We start from the raw sequence: 19,132 nt of genomic DNA, 5'->3' as shown, positions 1-19,132 counted from the left end.
TATTTCTTGTAATGAACACTCATAACCTTTTTGCAGAAAGCACAAATCTCGTAACTGTGATATTGTTTCACATGTTTTCTCAATTCAGATCGACCGAAGAAAAGTTTTTCGCACATTTTGCATTTCGTGGATTTGAGCAAGTGCTTGTTAGCTATGTGACTTTCCAAATGAGGCTTTTGCTTTGCTTTGTATTCGCAATCATTGCATTTGAACATTCTTTCCATGTCATCTTTCCCGTGAGCAGAATCAAAGTGAGTTTTCATTTCGATTTTAGTTTTGAAATATAAAAGGCAACCCTTATGAGAGCATTTTACAGGAAACTCTTTGTGAGCACGGCGAACATGTTGGTTGTAGTTTGCTGATCCCTCAAATTGCTTTCCACAAAAACTGCACTTCAATTTTTCTCTTTCCTTCGATTCTTCGTGGACATTCTTGATGTGCTCTTCTTTTTCTTCAAGAGTGTGGAAATAAGTAGCACAGCGTTGATTTTCACATCTGATTGCTTTCTTGTGCACTTTCTTCATGTGTCCTGACAATTGATAAGAATATTTTAAACTTTTCCCGCAGTAGATGCATTTCCATCGCTTAGTCGGCGGTATTTCTGCTTCAACGTTTCGCATGTCTTCACCGTCACATAGCGGCAGCTCAACTTTCTCCAACTGCACCCAACACTGCTCCAATTTTCCATCTAAAAATAAATAAAAATTTAACAAAATCATTAGGCTTCCAAAACTTGAATTTTACCAAAATAGTAATTCCGCAGCTGCTTCGCCGCATCGTCCAGATAATCTAAATTCCTGGGCCACCAAACCAAATCCTCGGCCGCCAATTGGTCGAATTTCCAAAGAAACCTTCAGGAAATATTCCACAAATAAAAAAGGAAATTCCTTAAATTCCTGTTTAAATACTCACTCGGCATCCCAGGTGCAAAAGTAGCAAATTAAATCGTCGTCGTAGATTTCTTCGTCCATTTCGTACTCGCAGACATTGAGAAACCAATCCTGCAGCTTCTCTTTGTCCACGTGGACAGCGAGGACAGCGCCGTCCACCGTCGGTCGCTCGCAAATCAAGCACAACGCTCTTTGAAACGACATTTTCTGACAGACCACCTGAACCTAAGTGAAAAGATGGAAGGTTGCAGGTGGCGTAGCTGTTGAAGCGCCACCCTTAGGAGAGGCAACACACCCTTTGAATTCGCTTAGTGCGGGAAAGTTTTAAATTCATATCGGATTTTTGATTGGGTCGTTTTCTAAATAAAAAATTAAATTATTTATTTTTAAAAAGCGGCTTTACGCATCTATTATCAATTCAAGCTTGTAAATTTCGGATTTCGGAGGCAAAGCAATTGTCCGTATTCTGTATCTGGGAATCACAATAATAAAGTGGTCTTAATTAGCTGATCTGTGCTCTGGCGTTCGCGTCAAGAGTCGAGACACTGCGTGCAAAAGAGGAAATTGGCTTGCAGAGCGGCGCGAGGAGAGGTGCGAGGAAACCGTTTGCATCGCTCGCGTTTCTCGCCGATTAAGCGCGAGAACAAAAGCTGCATCTTGCTGCTGCGGTAAAACGCTGTGACACTCATTAAATTAAAACGAAATGGAGCGCGTGAGTCTTCCGCTTAATTGTGCCTCCGGTACCATTGCGCTTTAGGGTCGCCATACCCGCATGAATTTTGGGAATTAAATTATGTAAATGGAAAATAATTCGGTTTTAGTATAGCTCTGACGAACTGCGTAAAATGAAAATTTTGAAATATAATTCTTAAAATTGGGAAAGATAAAAAATTTCCATTGATTCTGTTTAAATTTCTGTGAAAGAAACCGGTATCAAAAAGCGGTGAGAATTGTCTCCTTATTATAAATATAATTTGGTCGTTTGCGTTGTATCTGATATGAAGCCGAGCGGGAAATCGGAAAAAAGGAAAGCACTGAATCGCGGTGGATTGGCCATATATCTTTTTACATTGCCTCCAAATCATAAAATGGAAATTTTCCTGCAATCTGCCGAGAATTTAAATTTATTCGCATCTGTGATGGCAAACCGCCAATCACGCCTCTGATTGGTCTGATTTCCTAGCCGTGTTTGTTTATTTGCCGCCCATTAGTCGTGGATCGTGGCTCAAGGGCCGTTCTCGCGGACGTGTTTGCCCCAGCACTGTATTTTATGCTTTTGACGAGCGTCGCTTGCCGCCTTTTTATTTTGGAGGCAACGCACCACTCAAAAACCTCCGCTTCACTCTCTGTTTCACATACAAATTTACATAAATGAAAATGCAGCAAAATATCTGAATTTTTCTTTTATTTCTTTACTCTCAATTTTTCAATAGTATTTGAATTTTCAACGAACAAAAAGAAAATAAACGGATTAGCAGATTAACTGACATTTTATGAATGCGGGTGTTTCCAGGAAGATAACAACTTCGACTTTCAAATATTTGTATACCGATTTTGGCAAGACTTCATGTGAGAATTATACAAACCTAAACATCGGAATTTGCTCTTGCAGCGATTGCACTTTGAAATTTTCAAGTGACGATATTTCTTGTTATGAACAGTCGAAACCAGTTTGCAGAAAGGGCAAACCTCAAAATTGTGATAGCGTTTTACATGAATTCTCAATTAAGATCGACGGGAGAAACGATTTTCGCACATTTTACATTTCTTGGATTTGAGCAAGTGCTTGCTAGCTATGTGCCTTTCCAAAATATATTTTTTCATTGCTTTGTAATCGCAATCGTTGCATTTGAACTTTTTTGCTTCGTCATCTTTCCCGTGAGCAGAGTCAAAGTGTGTTTTCATTTCGATTTTTGTTTTGAAAAATGACAAGCAACCAAAACGAGAGCATTTTAGAGGATAATCTTTGTGAACTTGGCGAACATGAATGTTGTAGTTTTGTGGTCCCTCAAATTCCTTTCCACAAAATTGGCAATTGAATTTTTCTCGTTCATTTTGTTTCTCATGGACATTCTTGGCGTGCTCTTCTTTTTCTTCAAGAGAGTGGAAATAAGTGGCACAATTGTAATTTCCACATCTGATGGCTTCTTTGTGCATTTTCTTCATATGTCTTGACAAATTTTTAGTATTTTTAGATCTTTTCCCGCAGTAGATGCACTTCCATCGCCTCGTCCGTATTTCAGCTTCGACAATTCGTCTTTCTTCACCGTCACTTTGCGGCAGCTCAATTTTCTCCAACTGTACCCAACACTGCTCCATTTTCCCCTCTAAAAAGAATAAAAAATTGAACAAAAACCATCGGGCTTCCAAAGCTTGAATTTTACCAAAATAGTAATTCCGCAGCTGCTTCGCCGCATCGTCCAGATAATCTAAATTCCTGGGCCACCAAACCAAAGACTCGTCCGCCATCTCGTCGAATTTGCATTTAAACCTTAGATAAAATTTCTCATTTAAAAAGAAAATTCCTTGAATTCCTTTTAAGAACTCACTCGGCATGCCAGAGACAAAAGTAGCAAATCAGGTCCTCGTCTTGAATTTCTTCGGTCATCTCGTGTCCGCAGACGTTGAGAAACCACTGCTGCAATTTCTCCTTGTCCACGTGGACAGCGAGGACAGCGCCGTCCGCCGTCGGACACTCGCAAATCACGCACAGCGTCTTTTGCAACATTTCAAGCAGATCACCTGAACCTGAATGGAAGGTTGCAGGTCGATCGAAGCGCCGCTCTTAGCGTGAAAATCAAATAACAACAACGGTAAAATTTGAAAACATGTTTTTTATCAACAGATTTTTTTAATAAATCGCAGAAAATCCTGTTTATTTCTTCATTCCTATTTTGTTTTATTTGATTTAATTTTCATTAAATCCGAGAGATTGTTGTTAAATAAAGTATTTATAAACATTAAAATGGTTGCAGTTACGCAAACTTTTGAGGCTCCAAATCGAATTTCACTAGACGGCCAACAAATTGAAATTCAGCAAGTTGCGCCTTTAATTTTGCTATTAGAGTAATCGTGCATATAGAGGCTATTTCCTCCAAGTGAGATACCGCAGGCCTTTGGTGCTGCGTGAAACAAGTTTTTTCAAGGAATAATAAGCAGTGTGGACACTCGGCGGTAAGATTGATGGCGTGGCCGCAGGATCAGCTGGTTGGCTGGCGGCCAACTTTTTAAACCTCCAAACTCGAAAGGTCAAAAGCATTCTTCGCAAGCCGCATCTATTCGTTCTGTTTCGTTTTAATGATCCGCTCTTCGCGGCCCGAAAAGCAGCCACGCGCGTCTTCTGCGATTCTACTTTTTTTCCTTATGGCTCAGACAGGAAATTAAACAAAGCGGAAGACGTTAAAAAACTACGCTATGAAAATTTACCACTCAATTGTCTGAATATTAACCAAAATTTTAATTTAAAAAAAGGGAAGTTCTCTTTTTTATTTCTCCAATAACGGCCGGGTGAATTATTTGAGCGAAAAGCAAGACAACTATTTAATAGCGTAGCAAAATATTGAGGACCGCAATCCGCTGTTTGGCTTATATTAATAAACAAATTGTAAGTTGTTTGCTCTTTAAATACCGTCCTTTTTAACTGATCACTCTGTCAGTCGTACCAAGAGTAATAATTACGATAATCGTCGGGCTGAAGCATTTTCAGTCTGCTCCAGAATAGCAAAGCCAAAGAATCGATTTCTTTTTTCTGAGCTGCCCTTTATTGCGGGGAAAATTAAGATTTTTGCGCCAGCGCACAGCTCGCAAGTTTAAGAAATAAATCGCTTTTATTACGCCTGCAAAATGCAAAGTAGGCATTTTGAACGACTCATTACGGTGTGTTGCGCGTTGCTTTTGAATTCAAATTGCTGGAGCAGCGGTCATTTAAAATTAAACCAAATCTCAATTTTTGTACAGCCTGTTAGTTTTTGAGGCCGAAAATAGATGCCGCCACAGTTAATTTCATTCCCAAATCTTTACTTTATTTACTTTTTAACATAAATTGATGAAAATGAAAATGCAGGAAATGTCGGAATTTTTGTGTCTTGTATTTATTTAATTTCTGAATAGTTGAAATTGTTTCTAAGTTAAAGATGTGATGCATTTTCAACGAACAGAGAAAGTAAAAGAAAAAAGCAATATTATATAATCACATTTTGACCAAATTTATATGAAAGTGTGTGTGTGTCCAGGAAGACATCGTCTTCAGCTCTAAATTTTTTTTTTCATTTTTTACTTTTTGCAAGATTTCAAGTGAGATTTATACAAACCTACACATCGGAATTTACTCTTGCAACGATTGCATTTTGTAATTTTCAAATGACGATATTTCTTGTTATAAACAGTCGAAACCAGTTTGCAGAAAGGACAAATCTCAAAATTGTGATAAAGTTTCACATGATTTTTCAATTCAGATCTACTGGAGAACATATTTTCGCACCTTTTCACTTCATGGTTTTGAGCAAATGTTTTCGAACTATGTGCTGTACCAAATGAGTCTTTTGCATTGCTTTGTAATCGCAATCATTGCATTTGAACATTTTTGCCATTTCATCTTTTCCGTGAACAGAATCAAAGTGTGTTTTCATTTCAATTTTTGTTTTGAAAAATGACAAGCAACCATAACGAGAGCATTTTACAGGAAACTCTTTGTGAACCTTGCGAACATGACTGTTGTAGTTTTTTAGTCCCCCAAATTTCTTCCCACAAAAGGTGCAATCGATTTTTTCTCGTTCCTTTGATTTCTCATGGACCTCCTTGTTGTGCTTTTCTTTTTCTTCAAGAGCGTGGAAAAAAGTCACACAGCTACGATTTTCACATCTGATGGCTTCCTTGTGCATTTTCTTCATATGTGCAGACAAATTATAAGAATATTTAAATCTTTTCTCGCAGTAGAAGCAATTCCATAGCCTCGTCCGTATTTCAGCTTCATCAATTCGTCTCTCTTCACCGTCACTTAGCGTCAGCTCAATTTTCTCCAACTGCACCCAACACTGCTCCAATTTCCCCTCTTCAAAAGAATAAAAAATTAAACAAAACCATTGGGCTTCCAAAGCTTGAATTTTACCAAAATAGTAATTCCGCAGCTGCCTCGCCGCATCGTCCAGATAATCTGAATTCCTGGGCCACCAAACCAAATCCTCGGACGCCATTTGGTCGAATTTCCAAAGAAACCTTCAGGAAATATTCCACAAATAAAAATGAAAATTCCTTAATTATTTTAAGAACTCACTCAGCGTGCCAGAGGCAAAAGTAGCAAATTTTGTCTTCGTCCTCGATTTCCTCTGGTACCTCGTGTCCACAGACCTTTAGAAACCACTCCTGCAGTTTTTCCTTGTCCACGTGGACAGCGAGGACAGCGCCATCCGCCGTCGGACGCTCGCAAATAAATCAAGCACAACGCCTTTTGAAGTGACATTTCATAAAGACCACCTGAACCTGAATGGAAGGTTGAAGGTCGCTAGGTGATTGAAGCGCCACTCTCAGGGGGAAAATCACATAAACAGCGGGCAAATTTGAAATCAACCGATTTTTGTTGTTATTTTTGCATTCCTATTTTGTCTTATTAAATTTAAATATTTCAAATTTCATCAATTCTGAAAGCAATTTGTGAATATTCTATAAATATAATTAACTTTCAACTGACAGCAATTACGCAAACTTGCGGCTCCAAATCGCATTTCACTTATATATACGCCAAGTAAATGAAATTTGGCAAATGGTAATGGTGCATTAAACTTTGCTTTGGGAGTAATCGTGAAGAGAGGTCAAATGCCTCCAAGAAAAAGCGGCTGGCCTTTTTGCTGTATATTTTGTATTTATTTAAATTTATACATTTTAGAAAAAGATTTCACGTTTAAATTGCATTTTCAAGGAAAAAGAAATAATTCACTGTATTATTTAAAATATAATTTCTCAAATAAAAACCTTTTAAATATTTTCACGTGATTCAAAAATCATCTCTTTGATTTAAGTCCATTCGATAATCTGAGAGCTGGCATAAAGATAATAATAATAGTGAGGGATAGTAAGAATTCGAAATAAATGAAATTAATAATTTTACGTAAAACCTTGCCTTATCACAGATGCCACAATTTTCAATCATGATGCTGTACATTTTCAGCATTTATTTCAAGAAGTATCCCAACGTGCTTATATAATCGTGAAAGAATCTTAAAGAAATAAAATTCTTAGGCGCTCTCGTCCTGAGCGCCGCCTACAAATTAGCATCATGACCGCAACCCGCAACCCGCATTAGTGTGATTGGCGCTGCAATCGTGGCAACTTGGCGCGCTGCGAAGGGGTGTGCGTTGCGGAGAAAAGTATAGCATCTTTTCACGTAAGTTCCAACATGGATTAGTGAGTTAAATATAATTTAAAAAATAAAAAATATTATATTATTTAATTTGTAATCATGGAATTTTAAATCGTAATTTGCTGGAATTCGGACCTTTCCTACACTCTTACTCTTACTCCTCGTTCGAACCCCTTTGTATTTCTTTCGGCTCTTGAACGTCGGCCATGTTCATTATTGTGTTTGTGCTTGATTGATTCGATTTTTGCTGAAAATTCGTTATTCCCTCACGAAGTTGAGCAGTATCTCCCGTCAGTTCAGGTAAATATATTGCTGTAAATTCAAAAAACATGTCAGCTGCGTCCCTCGTGTGTTTATTCCGCAAATTCTGTGATGATTGCGAGAATATATTGAGTTTAGGATAACGAAATTCTTGAGGCTGGATTGTCATTAAAAATCTTATTGGATAGATTTATCAATTTATGATGTAAATTTTCCACAGCATGAGCGCCGAGCAACGAAAAGACGATCATTTGGTGAAGTTGACCAAAGTCAGGCTCCAGAATTTGGCGAGGAAGCAAAGGCTGGAGGATCTGGCGCTGCAGTTCATTGCCGCAAATTTCCAAATTTACAAAGATTTCAACCTGCGTAAGTTAAATACCAGTTTGTATTATGCGTCGACAGTTTTATAAATTTCTGTCTGTTCCACAGCTTCTCAGATTCGCGAGAAACTATTGCAAAGGATTTTGCAGTGGAAGTGTTTTGTCCCTTACAACAATGGAAATTTGGAGCAGTTTGACGAGATGATGCAGGCGCTGCCAAAGCTGCTTTGCTGGTGGACTGTCTCTGTTGACTTCACGAACATGTTCACCTTTTGCCCAGCTCGAAAATTCAAGAGCTCGTTTATCCAGGTGTGCAGATATCAAATTTCATCTTTAAATATTATGATTTTTTAACTGGCTTTGTTTAAATAAGGTCTGCGAGTTGTTGGCTCGAGTTGCGCCAAACATCGAAGAGCTGTCGGTGACGACCTATCCAACTGATTACGATCTCGTCATTCAGGACGTGCTACTGCCGTTGACAAAAATGCAGAAGCTGCAGAAATTGCGGCTCTTCTGTGTCCGTTTCGACCTAAAAGGATTACTGGAGCTGTGCAGGGCTTTGCCGAGCCTTCGGGTGTTGGGCGTCCAATCCCTTGAAATCAAACGTAAAGTTGCTGGCTGTGGGAGCAATATTCCAAGAGACCTGAAGCATCTGACTCATCTGAGAGTGATGAATGTAGAGGGTTGGTATTTCTATGCTCGCCAGAAGTTTTTTTCAAGGGTTGCTCCTCAACTGGACTACATTGACACCTGGCACCAGGACGAGGACACGACTGTCCATCTGCACGAGGAGGAGGGCAAAACGCCAAACCAGCAAAGGAAATTATTAAGTTTGCACAAGGCTGCACATCCCTTTGATGGCAAGGAGCCACTCCACGTCAAGCACCCATCCATCATTCGCTTGCAGGTAATTTCTAATTAGATAAAACATTCATTTGAACAGATTGAATTTTGTTTTTGAAGGTGTACGGCTCGTTCATTGTAAAATATGGAGTGAAACCCCTGGACAAATTTTCAAACTTGAGGACCTTGGTGTTGAAAAGCTGCACATTGACTGACGTGGTTAGCTTGATGAGAGTTTACGGAGAGAACCTGCGCACACTCCACATCGTGGACGACTGGTACAATCCAATAGAAGGACTCACGTTCGGACGCATTTTGGAATGCTGTCCGCGACTGGAAGAACTTCGCTTGGATAGAGTCGTCATTCCAGATGAAGACGCGTATCCCTTCCCAGAACTGCGGGATTTCAGCTGGGAAAATGAGTTAATTTTTGTTTAAAATTTAATCACTCGAATTAATCTTTCTTTACAGTGCGGATGACGTTGTTTGTGTCCTGCTGCGGTCAAGCATCCTGTCCTCTCCAAAACTGGCGAGGATTAAGCTGAATGGAAAGTTTAAAGTGAGGGACTTAAAGAGCGTGGCCACCCTGATCGAGCAGAAGAAGATCCTGAGGCAATTGCAGTCCTTTCACTTGAGCCTCGTGTACACCAGGAACGAAAACTTCAATTTTTCCCACTTCAAGGCTGCCGTAGACCTGGCCAAGGCTGCCTCTGCGTTCCTTCCTTTTCTGATTGATCTCCGTCTTTCTGTAAATAACATCTGCTACCTCTGCTATGAGGATGTAGCTGCTGCGATCTCGGAATCTGACCCTGATCCGAACGATGAGTTAGAAGACGAGGCTCTGAACAAGATTATGAAGGAGTTTGAGATATTCAGAGGTGTTGGTTTCAAACCATAAATGTGGTTCATTTTGATATTCAGTCTGTGAATTGATTTAATTTTGTGCTGTGGAATAGAATATATCCGAAAGTGATATAAATATAGGTTGAAATTTAAAAAAATAAATTCCGCTATCCTTATTTCAAAATTTCACTAATCCGCACCACCAGGCATCTTCCAGAAACAGATGCAAATGACGTGGGACAAGTTCTAGAGGCGCCTAAAGAATTGCAAAAGTTATCTCTTCTTCGACCACGAGGGAAGAACTGTTACTCAAAAAATTGTCTCAAATATGTATTTGTTACTGTTCGTAAAATAAGAGCATTTCACATACTACTTGAACTGTATAGAATTAGCAATTTTTAGTGATGAAATTGAGATTATATTTAATTCTATTGCAATGGCTAGAAACACATCAAATTTACAGGCTGAATTTTAAAAGACCGTATATTTGAGATATAAATTTAGGTTTTGGAAATTTACTAGACCAGAGAAAAACCTTAATTTTCTCCTCTGCGGAAGACGAATTTTTCACGATTAGCAGTGAGCGAGTCACTCCTGATCAGGAATAAATTGAGCAACCTCAATGGTCCTTCAAGAGCCGCTTACAATTTGCGCCATGATCGCCACACGGGCGCTTGACGCGGCATTCGTTCAACTATGGGTGTGCGTTGCGGAGAAAAGTATAGCAGCTTTCCACTTAAGCTCCAGGAATCATTTATGAATTAAATTTAACTTTAAAATATTAAGAATTTGTTACTTAATTTGTATTTGTGGCATTTACAATCAAAGTTAGATCGAATTTGAGCTTCCTGCAGCCTGTACTCTTACTCCTCGTTCAAATCCCCTTGTATCACGCTTTTGGACGTCAGCCATATTGGATTGTTGTTTTTGTGCTTGATTGATAGACCTTTTGCTGAAAAATCTCTCAGGATCAGGAATTTGAACAGTATATCAGGTCAGTTCAGGTAAAAAATATTGCTGTAAAAGCCCAAAAACTTATCAGCTGTGTTAATTTTGCTTATTCTTTGACGGTTGCGAGAATATAATCGAGATTATTAAGATCACGAAATGCTGGAGACCTTGATCGTCATAAAAATCGTAGTAGATAAACAATAATTGACAATTTGTATGTAAATTTCCCACAGCATGAACGCAAAACAACGAAAAGACGACCATTTGGTGAAGTTGACCAAAGTCAGGCTCCAAAATTTGGCGAGGAAGCAAAGTCTGGAGAATCTGGCGCTGCAGTTAATTGCCGCAAATTTCCAACTTTATAAAGATTTCAACCTGCGTAAGTTATTTATTTAGTTCTATTAGATTACAGAAATTAAATTTTGCGTCTGTTTTCCACAGCCTCTCAAATTCGCGAGAAATTATTGCAAAGGATTTTGCAGTGGAGGTGTTTTGACGCAAATGGAAATTTGGAGCAGTTTGACAAGATGATGCAGACGCTGCCAAAGCTGCTTGGCTGGTGGACTGTCTCAGTTGACTTCACGAACATGTTCACCTTTTGCCCAACTCAAAAAATCAAGAGCTCATTTATCCAGGTGTGCTAATTTTCATGTTGCATCTTTGTTAAAATATAAATTTGAATCTGGCTTTGTTTAAGGTCTGCGAGTTGTTGGCTCGAGTCGCGCCAAACATCGAAGAGCTGTTGATGACGAACTATCCCTCTGATTATGATCTCGTCATTCAGGACCTGCTGCTGCCGCTGACAAAAATGCAGAAGCTGCAGAAATTGCGCCTCTTCTGTTGCACACTCAACCTAAAAGGATTACTGGAGCTGTGCAGGGCTTTGCCGAGCCTTCGGGTGTTAGGCGTCGAATCCCTTCTTGATGTCTTACATGAAGATGGCAGTGAGAACAATATTTCTAGAGACCTGCAGCACCTGAGAGTGTTTGAAGACGGCGATTGGAGCTACTTTCACCTATCGTTTTTCTCAAGGGCTGCCCCTCATCTTAACTACATTGACGCCTCGCACCGGGACAGTGTAACAACTGTCTGTCTGCACGAGGACGAGGACAAAATGCCGAATCAGCGAAGAAAATTCTTCTATTTGTACATCGGTGCTGAGCTCTTCGATTTCAATGAGGAACTCCACGTCAAGCACCCATTCATCGCTCACTTGGAGGCAATTTTTATTGTAATGCTTAATTTTATCTTAATATAAATCTTGTTTTGTAGGTGGACGGCTCGTTCATCACAAGATACGGAGAAGAAACTCTAGACAAATTTTCAAACTTGAAGACTTTGGTTCTGGACACCTGCACATTGACTGACGTGGATAGCTTGATGAGAGTTTACGGAGAGAACCTGCGCACACTCCACATCGTGGACGACTGGGACACTGCAATGGAAGGACTCACGTTCGGACGCATTTTGGAGTGCTGTCCGCGTCTGGAAAAACTTAGCCTGAAGAACGTCATCGTTCCAGATGAAGACGCGAATCCCTTCCCAGAACTGCGTGACTTCTCCTGGGAAAATGAGTTAATTTTTGTCTTAAATGTAATCACTCGAATTAATCTTTCCTTACAGTGCGGATGACGTTGTTTGTGTCCTGCTGCGGCCGAGCATCCTGTCCTCTCCAAAACTGGCGAGGATTACGCTTGAAGGAAAGTTTAAAGTGAGGGACTTGAAGGGCGTGGCCACCCTGATCAAGCAGAAGAAGATCCTGAGGCATTTGCAGTCCTTTCACTTGAGCCTCGTGTACACCAGGAACGAAAACTTCAATTTTTCTCACTGCAGGGCTGCCGTAAACCTGGCTAAGGCTGCCTCTGCGTTCCTTCCTGTACTGATTGACATCCGTCTTTCCATAAATGACGACTTCTATCTCAGCTATGAGGATGTAGCTGCTGCGATCTCGGAATCTGACCCTGATCCGAACGATCACTTGGAAGACGAGGCTCTGAACAAGATGATGAAGGAGTTTGAGAAATTCAGAGGTGTTGGTTTCAAACCATAAATTTGGTTTAATTTGATTTTCAGTCTGTGAATTGATTTAATTTTGTGCTGTGGAATTGAATTTTGACGAAGGTAATATAAATTGCTTGATCTTCATTAAATAAATTCTGCTCTTGCTTGAGTAAATGCCCTGATCTGTGCCAGGTGTCCTCAAGCAACAGATTCAAATATGAAGTAGGATAAACGGTACATAGGCTTGGTGAATCGCAAGACAACCCTTCAGCTTTTAATGAAAAAAGCAACGCTGTACAGCAAAATATTAGTATTTAAAATAAATTATTTCATAGTCTTGGTAAAAATTTAAGGATTCTACGTACAACTTGAACTGAATAAGCAATTTTCAGTGATTAAATTAAGCCTCCTTAGAGGCAAAATTCTTAAGCAATGACTAGACACTCATCAAATTAAAGAACTCGCTGGTGAGCAGCCTTTCGTACTGTTGATTTTCGAGTCTAATACAATTTTTCGCAAGTTCCTCTTACTTGCAATTTGCAGAATATGGAGAAGTTTGGCTCATAGTCGACCCAGATCGTGCAAGTCTAATCGAATCTGCTTTCTGACGGTGGATTTGCGTTTTCTGGCACTTTGATTTTTGAATTGAACGTTCACACCATTTGTGTGGAGCCTATATAGAGCCTGATCAAAGTTTTTAATTTCTAATTATGTAATGTAAGCAGTACTACCAATTTTGGCTATTTATAAATGTGAACATCTTGCAATGCATAAAATAAAAGTATCCCAAAACCTGAAAAAGTGCAAATTAATATTCTACTAGAAAGAATAACCTACTGGTGAAAGAAGCATGCTATATATTGCGTATGTAAAATTTATTTTTAACCATATATAAACGTGCTAAATAAATTCATTCCATAGGAATGCGCCTAGAAGTCGGCAGCATAATTAAATTTATAGTTTTCCCAAATAATTTCTTGGTGCCGCTTGTTCACAGCAAAAATGAGTTTTTCTGTTGGATCTGAATGGCAGAAGTTTATTTAATAGCAAATGAAAACAAATAATTAATGAACTCACAAGTCAGTTAAAATTCTTTTCTGCAAGAATCCTCGACGCTGATAAAAAAAAAATGAAGAATTTTGTGACACTGATCAGGTTAACGTGTATTTTTTATCCCTCAAATGATTTAACCGTGATGTTTCTGCTGAGGTGGACCATCTCGAACCGAACGGTAAAACTGTTAAAAAGGGATATTTAGATAACAAATGTTATTATGAATCGAAGCGGAATGATAAAAATGTACCAAACCCAAAGTAAAAAATTTATTTTATTCAAAACTCTCCTGACTATCTAAACAGTGCCAACAAACTCGTAGGTTTACGCTAAGAAGTGTGTTTCAGACTTCAGCACCTTCGGTGACGTAGCTGCCCTTGCCAACGACGTGCAGGGCAACAACAGGGAGCCGCAGTTTGCAGAAAAGTAGTTAAGGGTCTTCACATTTTTTGCCAGATTCATTCTGAATCTTCTGTATTGTCCTCTTTTTACAGTTTCAAACAAATTAACCAATTTCTGAGCCGAAATAGGCGAGGAAAATAATTTTGCCAATCGAACAATGGTCGAGATTCCGCATAAACTTTATTTATTTGTACCTACGAATACTTAACGTCTGCAAAAATTGAAGGAAGGCTTAATATGTCAGACAGATATGTTCTGCGAACAAACCAAGCGTGTTTGACAAATTCACGTACCTCATAAATATCGCAGACCAGAACAAAAAATTTTTTTTGGCAAGTACACTTCAGTTTCTAAATATGTAAGTGAATTTCTGTGCTCATCTACTGAAGATTCAACATACAATGTATCAAACAAAATAGCGTATTTATTGTTTAAGATATTAATAAATGTTTAACACTGTTTCAACTACTATACATAGAGCGATTGACTGTGAAATTGATTTCTAAAAGTAGGAAAATCAAACCAAAAATCTGTTCATTTCACGGATGCACTCCGTTGTGTTTGTTGTACTCCTTCAGCAGCCTGTTGTAGGTGTCGTAGTCAAACTTCTCCTCAATAGGCACTCTTACTCTCCCATCATACACAAACCTGAAGTATTGCATCTGAAGGTTTAAGTAAAATTTGGCCAGTTTGGGAAGAAGGGCAGACGCGGTCTTGACCATGCGAGCGGCCGCGTTGAAGTGCTTCTGATTGAAGTCAGGGTTGAACGTGTGCCTGAGTTCCACGCCCAAACTCAGCAACTCCCTGAGAGCGTAGCCCTTTTCAATCATCTTGGTGCACTTTTCTAGATCAGACACGCAGAAGACACCCTTCATCAGCACTCTCTTCAGTTTCGGGGCACAAAACACGCTGGATGGCGACAGAACCACCAACCTACACATTTTAAAAGATTGATATAAACACATTTTGAAATCCTAAATTAATATATATGTACTCGTTCATCCAAATTAAATCAGTGAGCTCAGGAAACACTTCCATCGTGGTGTCCGGAAATAAGACATTACTCAGGTGCAGCATCTCCAGTTTAGGGCAGAGCTGGGAAATCTGTTCTAAAGTCAGAGCTTTGCTCGGCGGAACATCGCAGCAGATGGCCAAAGAGTGAAGTTGGTGGCCAAAGGCGGCCAAGATGCGCTCCACGATGGCCCAGCTCAGCACGCCGTCGAAGGTCAAGGACTCGATCTTTTTGAAATGCAGCACCGATCCGATGGATTGAATTTCGAAGTAAGCTTCCTCGATCTGAAAACAAAAAACAAATTCACGAGTTTTTCAATGTGGAATCCTTTTCTGGAACTCCCACCATCTCCTATCATTTCAATCATGCCGCGGAAATTTGGCCGATCATTCGCCCCGCCCACTTTTGACGTATCCCTCAACATCGTGCGCTACAGTCCACTGATCGAAGTGAAGTTAGTTAGTTAGTTACTAGGAAAAAGAATGGGCGGGGCGAACGATCGGCCATTTTTCCGCAGCACGAACGAAGTCATCGCTTTCAACGCACAAAAATTCCGTCAAATGGACCATAGTTACGCCTGCCGAACGGATAGAAATTTAAAATATCAATACACCGTTATTGCCGCGGAAATTTGGCTGGTCGTTCGTCCCACCATCACCTGGAGTTACGTTCAATTCGATCAGCTGACTTGTGCGAGCGATGCTGCAGAGGGACAAAAGTGGGCGAGGCAAACGATCGGCTAAATTTCCGCGGCACGAACATATAAATTTGAAATTACCACGAGATGGGAAATGTTTGGGTACTTGATAGCCAGCTTGTGCCCTTCTTCCAGAATAATCGCCCTCGCTTCCAGGGTAAGAAACCTCCTCTTCAGGAACGGTGGCGTTTCCTTCTCGTCGTAAGAGAGTGGCAAATAATCTTGGCTCCAACCTGTGATGTAATCAAGATGAGGAGCAACAGTGGCGAGCAATTCAAAATGGCGTGAGCACCACTGGTTGTCCTCGAGCACCCTGAGATTCTGCAAATTTCGCTTGTGCTCGCTTCCGTCTCTCAAATCATGCTCCACGTGGCCAAGGGCGCCGACGCTGGCCGCTTGCAGATTGGGCAAATCGCCGCACAGCTTGCTCAGGTCGGAAAAGCGAAACTCGATCGCTCTGAGCTTAATTTTTCTCAGCTTTTTCATTTGGCTGAGCGGCTGAAGCAGGTACTGCATGCGAACGGCCTTGGCTCCATCTCTGCACATGGACAATTCCTCCACGTTCGGAGCCAGACAAGCAATCCATCCAAAAACCTATATTTAATAAATAAGTTTTAATCATATATATAATTTAAATAAAATGATTAATAGTTACTTGTATCATTGCAGAATTTTCGGGGCCAAGACTGAAGAAGCCTTCCAAATCCACTTTTCTGGTGCAAGGACTCAGCAGCTGCGGCAGCGCGCTCAAAATCTTTTGTAGCATTTCTGGGTTGCCATTGGAATCCGAGCAGCTAAACTGCAGCACTCTTTGCAAGATCTTCTCTCGCACTTGGATGGCTATATTAAATAAAATAAAATGCACAAAAAATTGACAAAAATATGTTATACATAAATAAGACTCACGCAATGTAACCAGTTGGTTTTGCTCAGAGAATTCAGAGAAAAGGTGAATGTTTTCGGCAACGTAGCGAACAAGGAGTTCCTCCAGAGTCTGCCCCCTCCTCAGGTTCTCCAGCCTCACCTTCGTGAGCTCGACAAAGCGATCTTCTTCGTCTTTTCCCGTCACGAAATCCATCTAAGAATCAAAAATCAAATCCTTGAAGAACTTATTATTTTCGGCCATATTATGTAAATCAAGTTAAGAAATTCAAAATTCGATTTGGCCAGAATTCGGCGCAGATTCGGCGGCCTGTGGCCGATTTACGTAAAAAAACAATAACAAAATCGGCAGCATTGTTATGGGGCACTATAAGTTATTTTTATTTTGCATTTCTCTCGATTCATCCGCTATGTACATATACATAATGGGCAATAAAAATGAAATTCACCTTTAACCTAAATTAAAAACACAGCTTACCGTTATTTTTTGAGTATATAGGCCAGGAAAAATATTATTTTTATTGGCACTTGAGAAGTTTTTTGATTCACGCTGAGCTGGCAGCTGCGCTGACGCCGCTGACAATGAGTAGTCATGAGTGAGCTGCAAGAGCAAGAATTTCAAAGATGGCTGTGCGTGCGACGAACGTAAAATTTGCGGGAAATGACCAGACCGCAGACCAGAATGGTTCGTGCAATAGCGCCATCAATTGGATGCGGCGGCGAACGTAAACTAAATTAAATAATTAAATAAATAAATACGGAGGAATTGCGAGCGAAGCATAAACTAGAATCGCAATTATTTCGTATGTCCCGCTTCATCCGCGTCAAGCAGCATCCACATCCAAGCAATTTTCAGCGATGAAATTGAGACATGGATAGTAAATAAATTCCTTTGCAAATTTATAGATAGACTGAATTTTTAACTAACCGTATTTGAGACTTAAGTTTTATTGTTGAAAATGAACTAGACCAGAGAAAACCCTGGACATAAATCAGGAAAGATATTTATTTATCTTTTTCCAGAAGCAATTAAAACATTTTTCCCTTTATTTCATTTGTTTTTGTTGAACTTCTTGAACTCATCGAGAATCTTGTCGAGGCTCTCGTCTTTCCTCAGTCCACCGAATAAAGGACTGAAAGGGAAAGAGGAAAACAGGCAGTCCATCACAGAAAACTGGACGTCAATCAGGTTGGGCAAAAAAGCTGAAGCGACCTTTGCCAGAGAAGCAGAAACGCTGAATTGATCAGCCATGGTTTGCAGGTTGTAAAGGCGGAATTCTCTCTGGAGAATGTGCAAAGACTGCAGCTGCCTCAGGATCTTTCTCTCCCTGATCTGAGCAGTGACCTTCTTCAGGGCGTCCAGGTTGACTGCCCCCGCCAGGCAAACCTTCTGCAATTTGGGCGACGTCAGGATTTTGGCCACCACCTCGCAGGCCTCACTGCGTGATTTATATTAATTTAAAAAAAAAGAGAATTAAAAAATTAAACCTACGAGGACACCCTCCACGCGAACTCTCGAAGCTCAGGAAAGTTGTCCACATCAGTTTCGTCTTTGAGGAAGACGCCTTCCAAAGTCAGCCTTTCCAATCGAGGACAGAGCTTCATGAGGCGACGCACTTTGAGCCAGTCGCCAGTTTCGGATGCCAGCGGCAGGTAATTGATGCGTAACGTGTGCAGATTCGGACCAAAGGTGGCCAGGAAGCGGTCCACGACGTACTGGTCGCGGACCATTTCCAGCGCCAGAGCCCTGATTTTCGTCAGCTGGAGCACACACTCGAGCCGGTGTTTTTCAACCCTAGCGCAGATGATCTGAAAATAAATGGTTTATTAATTAGAAATTAATATAAAAGGGTGAAATAAACAGATGCCTTCAGATGAGTGGTGTTTGGGTGCTTGATGTGCTCGTCACCTCCATTGGGAGAATGGTCCAACGTGGTGTGAAGGTGGTACTCTATGTGAAAACAACACGAATCAGGCGTTTTTTCCTGAGCATCTTGTCGCCGCGGCTTCAGATTTTGCAACCTGGCCCTCGTCATTTGGACCAACTCATCCGACGCGTTCATTTCGTCCATGATAACCTCGAGAAGACCTGCAAAGATACAAGGGTTGTTTTTTATTGCCATTCTAGCGCACGGATGTGCACAAAATGGATTTACAGTTAACTCGTAGACACTGCAAATAACGCGCGAAAATAAAAATCCCGTCAAGCTACAAGAACTATAGAGAGTAGAGAAATCAAAGATGGACGAAAGTCTATTTCGCGGAACGGGGAGTTGAGAATGCGAATGCAACGAACCATGGTGATTGGCTAACATTGTTTTCCCGCTTCTTGATTTTATCAGGTCGATGCATAGCTAGTTAGGAAGTTTCTATTGCTGAAGCATCATTCATCATCTTAATTCATTTTAATATTTTTTCTTCCGCGGCGGCGGTGTTTTCTGTTTTCATCAGCTGCAGCTGGATCAGCCAATGGGCGTGGTCGAGCGTCACGTTCTCATTGGCTGGCTGGGAAATAAGGCGCGAGAAAGTGCTTGCGGCGCCAAAACATCCTGCTTTTCAGTCTTTTCAGCACGGCGCGCGTATAATCATTTTAATATTATTTTTGTGTCTAAACTTTTTATT

The 19,132-nt window shown here is 40.4% G+C and overlaps 4 protein-coding genes across 5 annotated transcripts; 2 read left to right on the top strand and 2 right to left on the bottom strand.

Moving 5' to 3' along the window:
• Positions 1-7,437: 7,437 nt before the first annotated feature.
• On the top strand, positions 7,438-9,688 carry LOC135943074 (uncharacterized). The gene is made up of 6 exons (XM_065489474.1): positions 7,438-7,545; positions 7,727-7,872; positions 7,936-8,135; positions 8,200-8,733; positions 8,790-9,091; positions 9,141-9,688. Exons 2-6 carry the CDS (start codon positions 7,728-7,730, stop codon positions 9,565-9,567), a joined length of 1,608 nt encoding a protein of 535 aa, XP_065345546.1. The 5' UTR covers positions 7,438-7,545; position 7,727; the 3' UTR covers positions 9,568-9,688.
• Positions 9,689-10,414: 726 nt separating this feature from the next.
• Positions 10,415-12,686, top strand: LOC135943739 (uncharacterized). Its single transcript, XM_065490403.1, has 6 exons — positions 10,415-10,506; positions 10,697-10,842; positions 10,905-11,098; positions 11,161-11,682; positions 11,736-12,037; positions 12,087-12,686. Exons 2-6 carry the CDS (start codon positions 10,698-10,700, stop codon positions 12,511-12,513), a joined length of 1,590 nt encoding a protein of 529 aa, XP_065346475.1. The 5' UTR covers positions 10,415-10,506; position 10,697; the 3' UTR covers positions 12,514-12,686.
• Positions 12,687-14,079: 1,393 nt separating this feature from the next.
• LOC135942875 (uncharacterized) lies at positions 14,080-17,071 on the bottom strand. The gene is made up of 6 exons (XM_065489214.1): positions 16,989-17,071; positions 16,535-16,706; positions 16,284-16,468; positions 15,710-16,222; positions 14,914-15,215; positions 14,080-14,852 (listed from the first exon to the last, which is right to left on the bottom strand). Exons 2-6 carry the CDS (start codon positions 16,704-16,706, stop codon positions 14,459-14,461), a joined length of 1,566 nt encoding a protein of 521 aa, XP_065345286.1. The 5' UTR covers positions 16,989-17,071; the 3' UTR covers positions 14,080-14,458.
• A 427-nt stretch (positions 17,072-17,498) lies between these two features.
• Positions 17,499-18,927, bottom strand: LOC135943276 (uncharacterized). Of its 2 annotated transcripts, none has more exons than XM_065489736.1 (4): positions 18,807-18,927; positions 18,379-18,599; positions 18,003-18,319; positions 17,499-17,949 (listed from the first exon to the last, which is right to left on the bottom strand). In XM_065489736.1, exons 1-4 carry the CDS (start codon positions 18,823-18,825, stop codon positions 17,562-17,564), a joined length of 945 nt encoding a protein of 314 aa, XP_065345808.1. In that variant the 5' UTR covers positions 18,826-18,927; the 3' UTR covers positions 17,499-17,561. The 2 variants fall into 2 exon arrangements, with proteins under 2 accessions (XP_065345808.1, XP_065345809.1); XM_065489737.1 differs by lacking the exon at positions 18,807-18,927 and adding an exon at positions 18,667-18,734.
• Between the last annotated feature and the right edge of the window lie 205 nt (positions 18,928-19,132).

The sequence above is a fragment of the Cloeon dipterum genome, chromosome 4 (genome assembly GCF_949628265.1).
Source record: "Cloeon dipterum chromosome 4, ieCloDipt1.1, whole genome shotgun sequence".
Classification (NCBI taxonomy): Eukaryota; Metazoa; Arthropoda; class Insecta; order Ephemeroptera; family Baetidae; genus Cloeon; species Cloeon dipterum.
This window is presented reverse-complemented; position numbering and strand designations above follow the sequence as displayed.

What these genes read in the sequence shown, in the direction of transcription:
- LOC135943074 (XM_065489474.1), top strand. Translation starts at nt 7,728, where the DNA reads ATGAGCGCCGAGCAACGAAAAGACGATCATTTGGTGAAGTTGACCAAA. An exon ending in CATCCATCATTCGCTTGCAG is followed by an intron (nt 8,734 to 8,789) that starts GTAATTTCTAAT and finishes TTGTTTTTGAAG; the next exon opens with GTGTACGGCTCGTTCATTGT. An exon ending in GATTTCAGCTGGGAAAATGA is followed by an intron (nt 9,092 to 9,140) that starts GTTAATTTTTGT and finishes CTTTCTTTACAG; the next exon opens with TGCGGATGACGTTGTTTGTG.
- LOC135943739 (XM_065490403.1), top strand. Translation starts at nt 10,698, where the DNA reads ATGAACGCAAAACAACGAAAAGACGACCATTTGGTGAAGTTGACCAAA. An exon ending in TTATAAAGATTTCAACCTGC is followed by an intron (nt 10,843 to 10,904) that starts GTAAGTTATTTA and finishes TGTTTTCCACAG; the next exon opens with CCTCTCAAATTCGCGAGAAA. An exon ending in CATTCATCGCTCACTTGGAG is followed by an intron (nt 11,683 to 11,735) that starts GCAATTTTTATT and finishes CTTGTTTTGTAG; the next exon opens with GTGGACGGCTCGTTCATCAC.
- LOC135942875 (XM_065489214.1), bottom strand. Translation starts at nt 16,706, where the DNA reads ATGGATTTCGTGACGGGAAAAGACGAAGAAGATCGCTTTGTCGAGCTC. An exon ending in AAACCAACTGGTTACATTGC is followed by an intron (nt 16,469 to 16,534) that starts GTGAGTCTTATT and finishes TATTTAATATAG; the next exon opens with CCATCCAAGTGCGAGAGAAG. An exon ending in AAAATTCTGCAATGATACAA is followed by an intron (nt 16,223 to 16,283) that starts GTAACTATTAAT and finishes TATTAAATATAG; the next exon opens with GTTTTTGGATGGATTGCTTG.
- LOC135943276 (XM_065489736.1), bottom strand. An exon ending in CAAACACCACTCATCTGAAG is followed by an intron (nt 18,320 to 18,378) that starts GCATCTGTTTAT and finishes ATTTATTTTCAG; the next exon opens with ATCATCTGCGCTAGGGTTGA. An exon ending in TTCGCGTGGAGGGTGTCCTC is followed by an intron (nt 17,950 to 18,002) that starts GTAGGTTTAATT and finishes TAAATCACGCAG; the next exon opens with TGAGGCCTGCGAGGTGGTGG.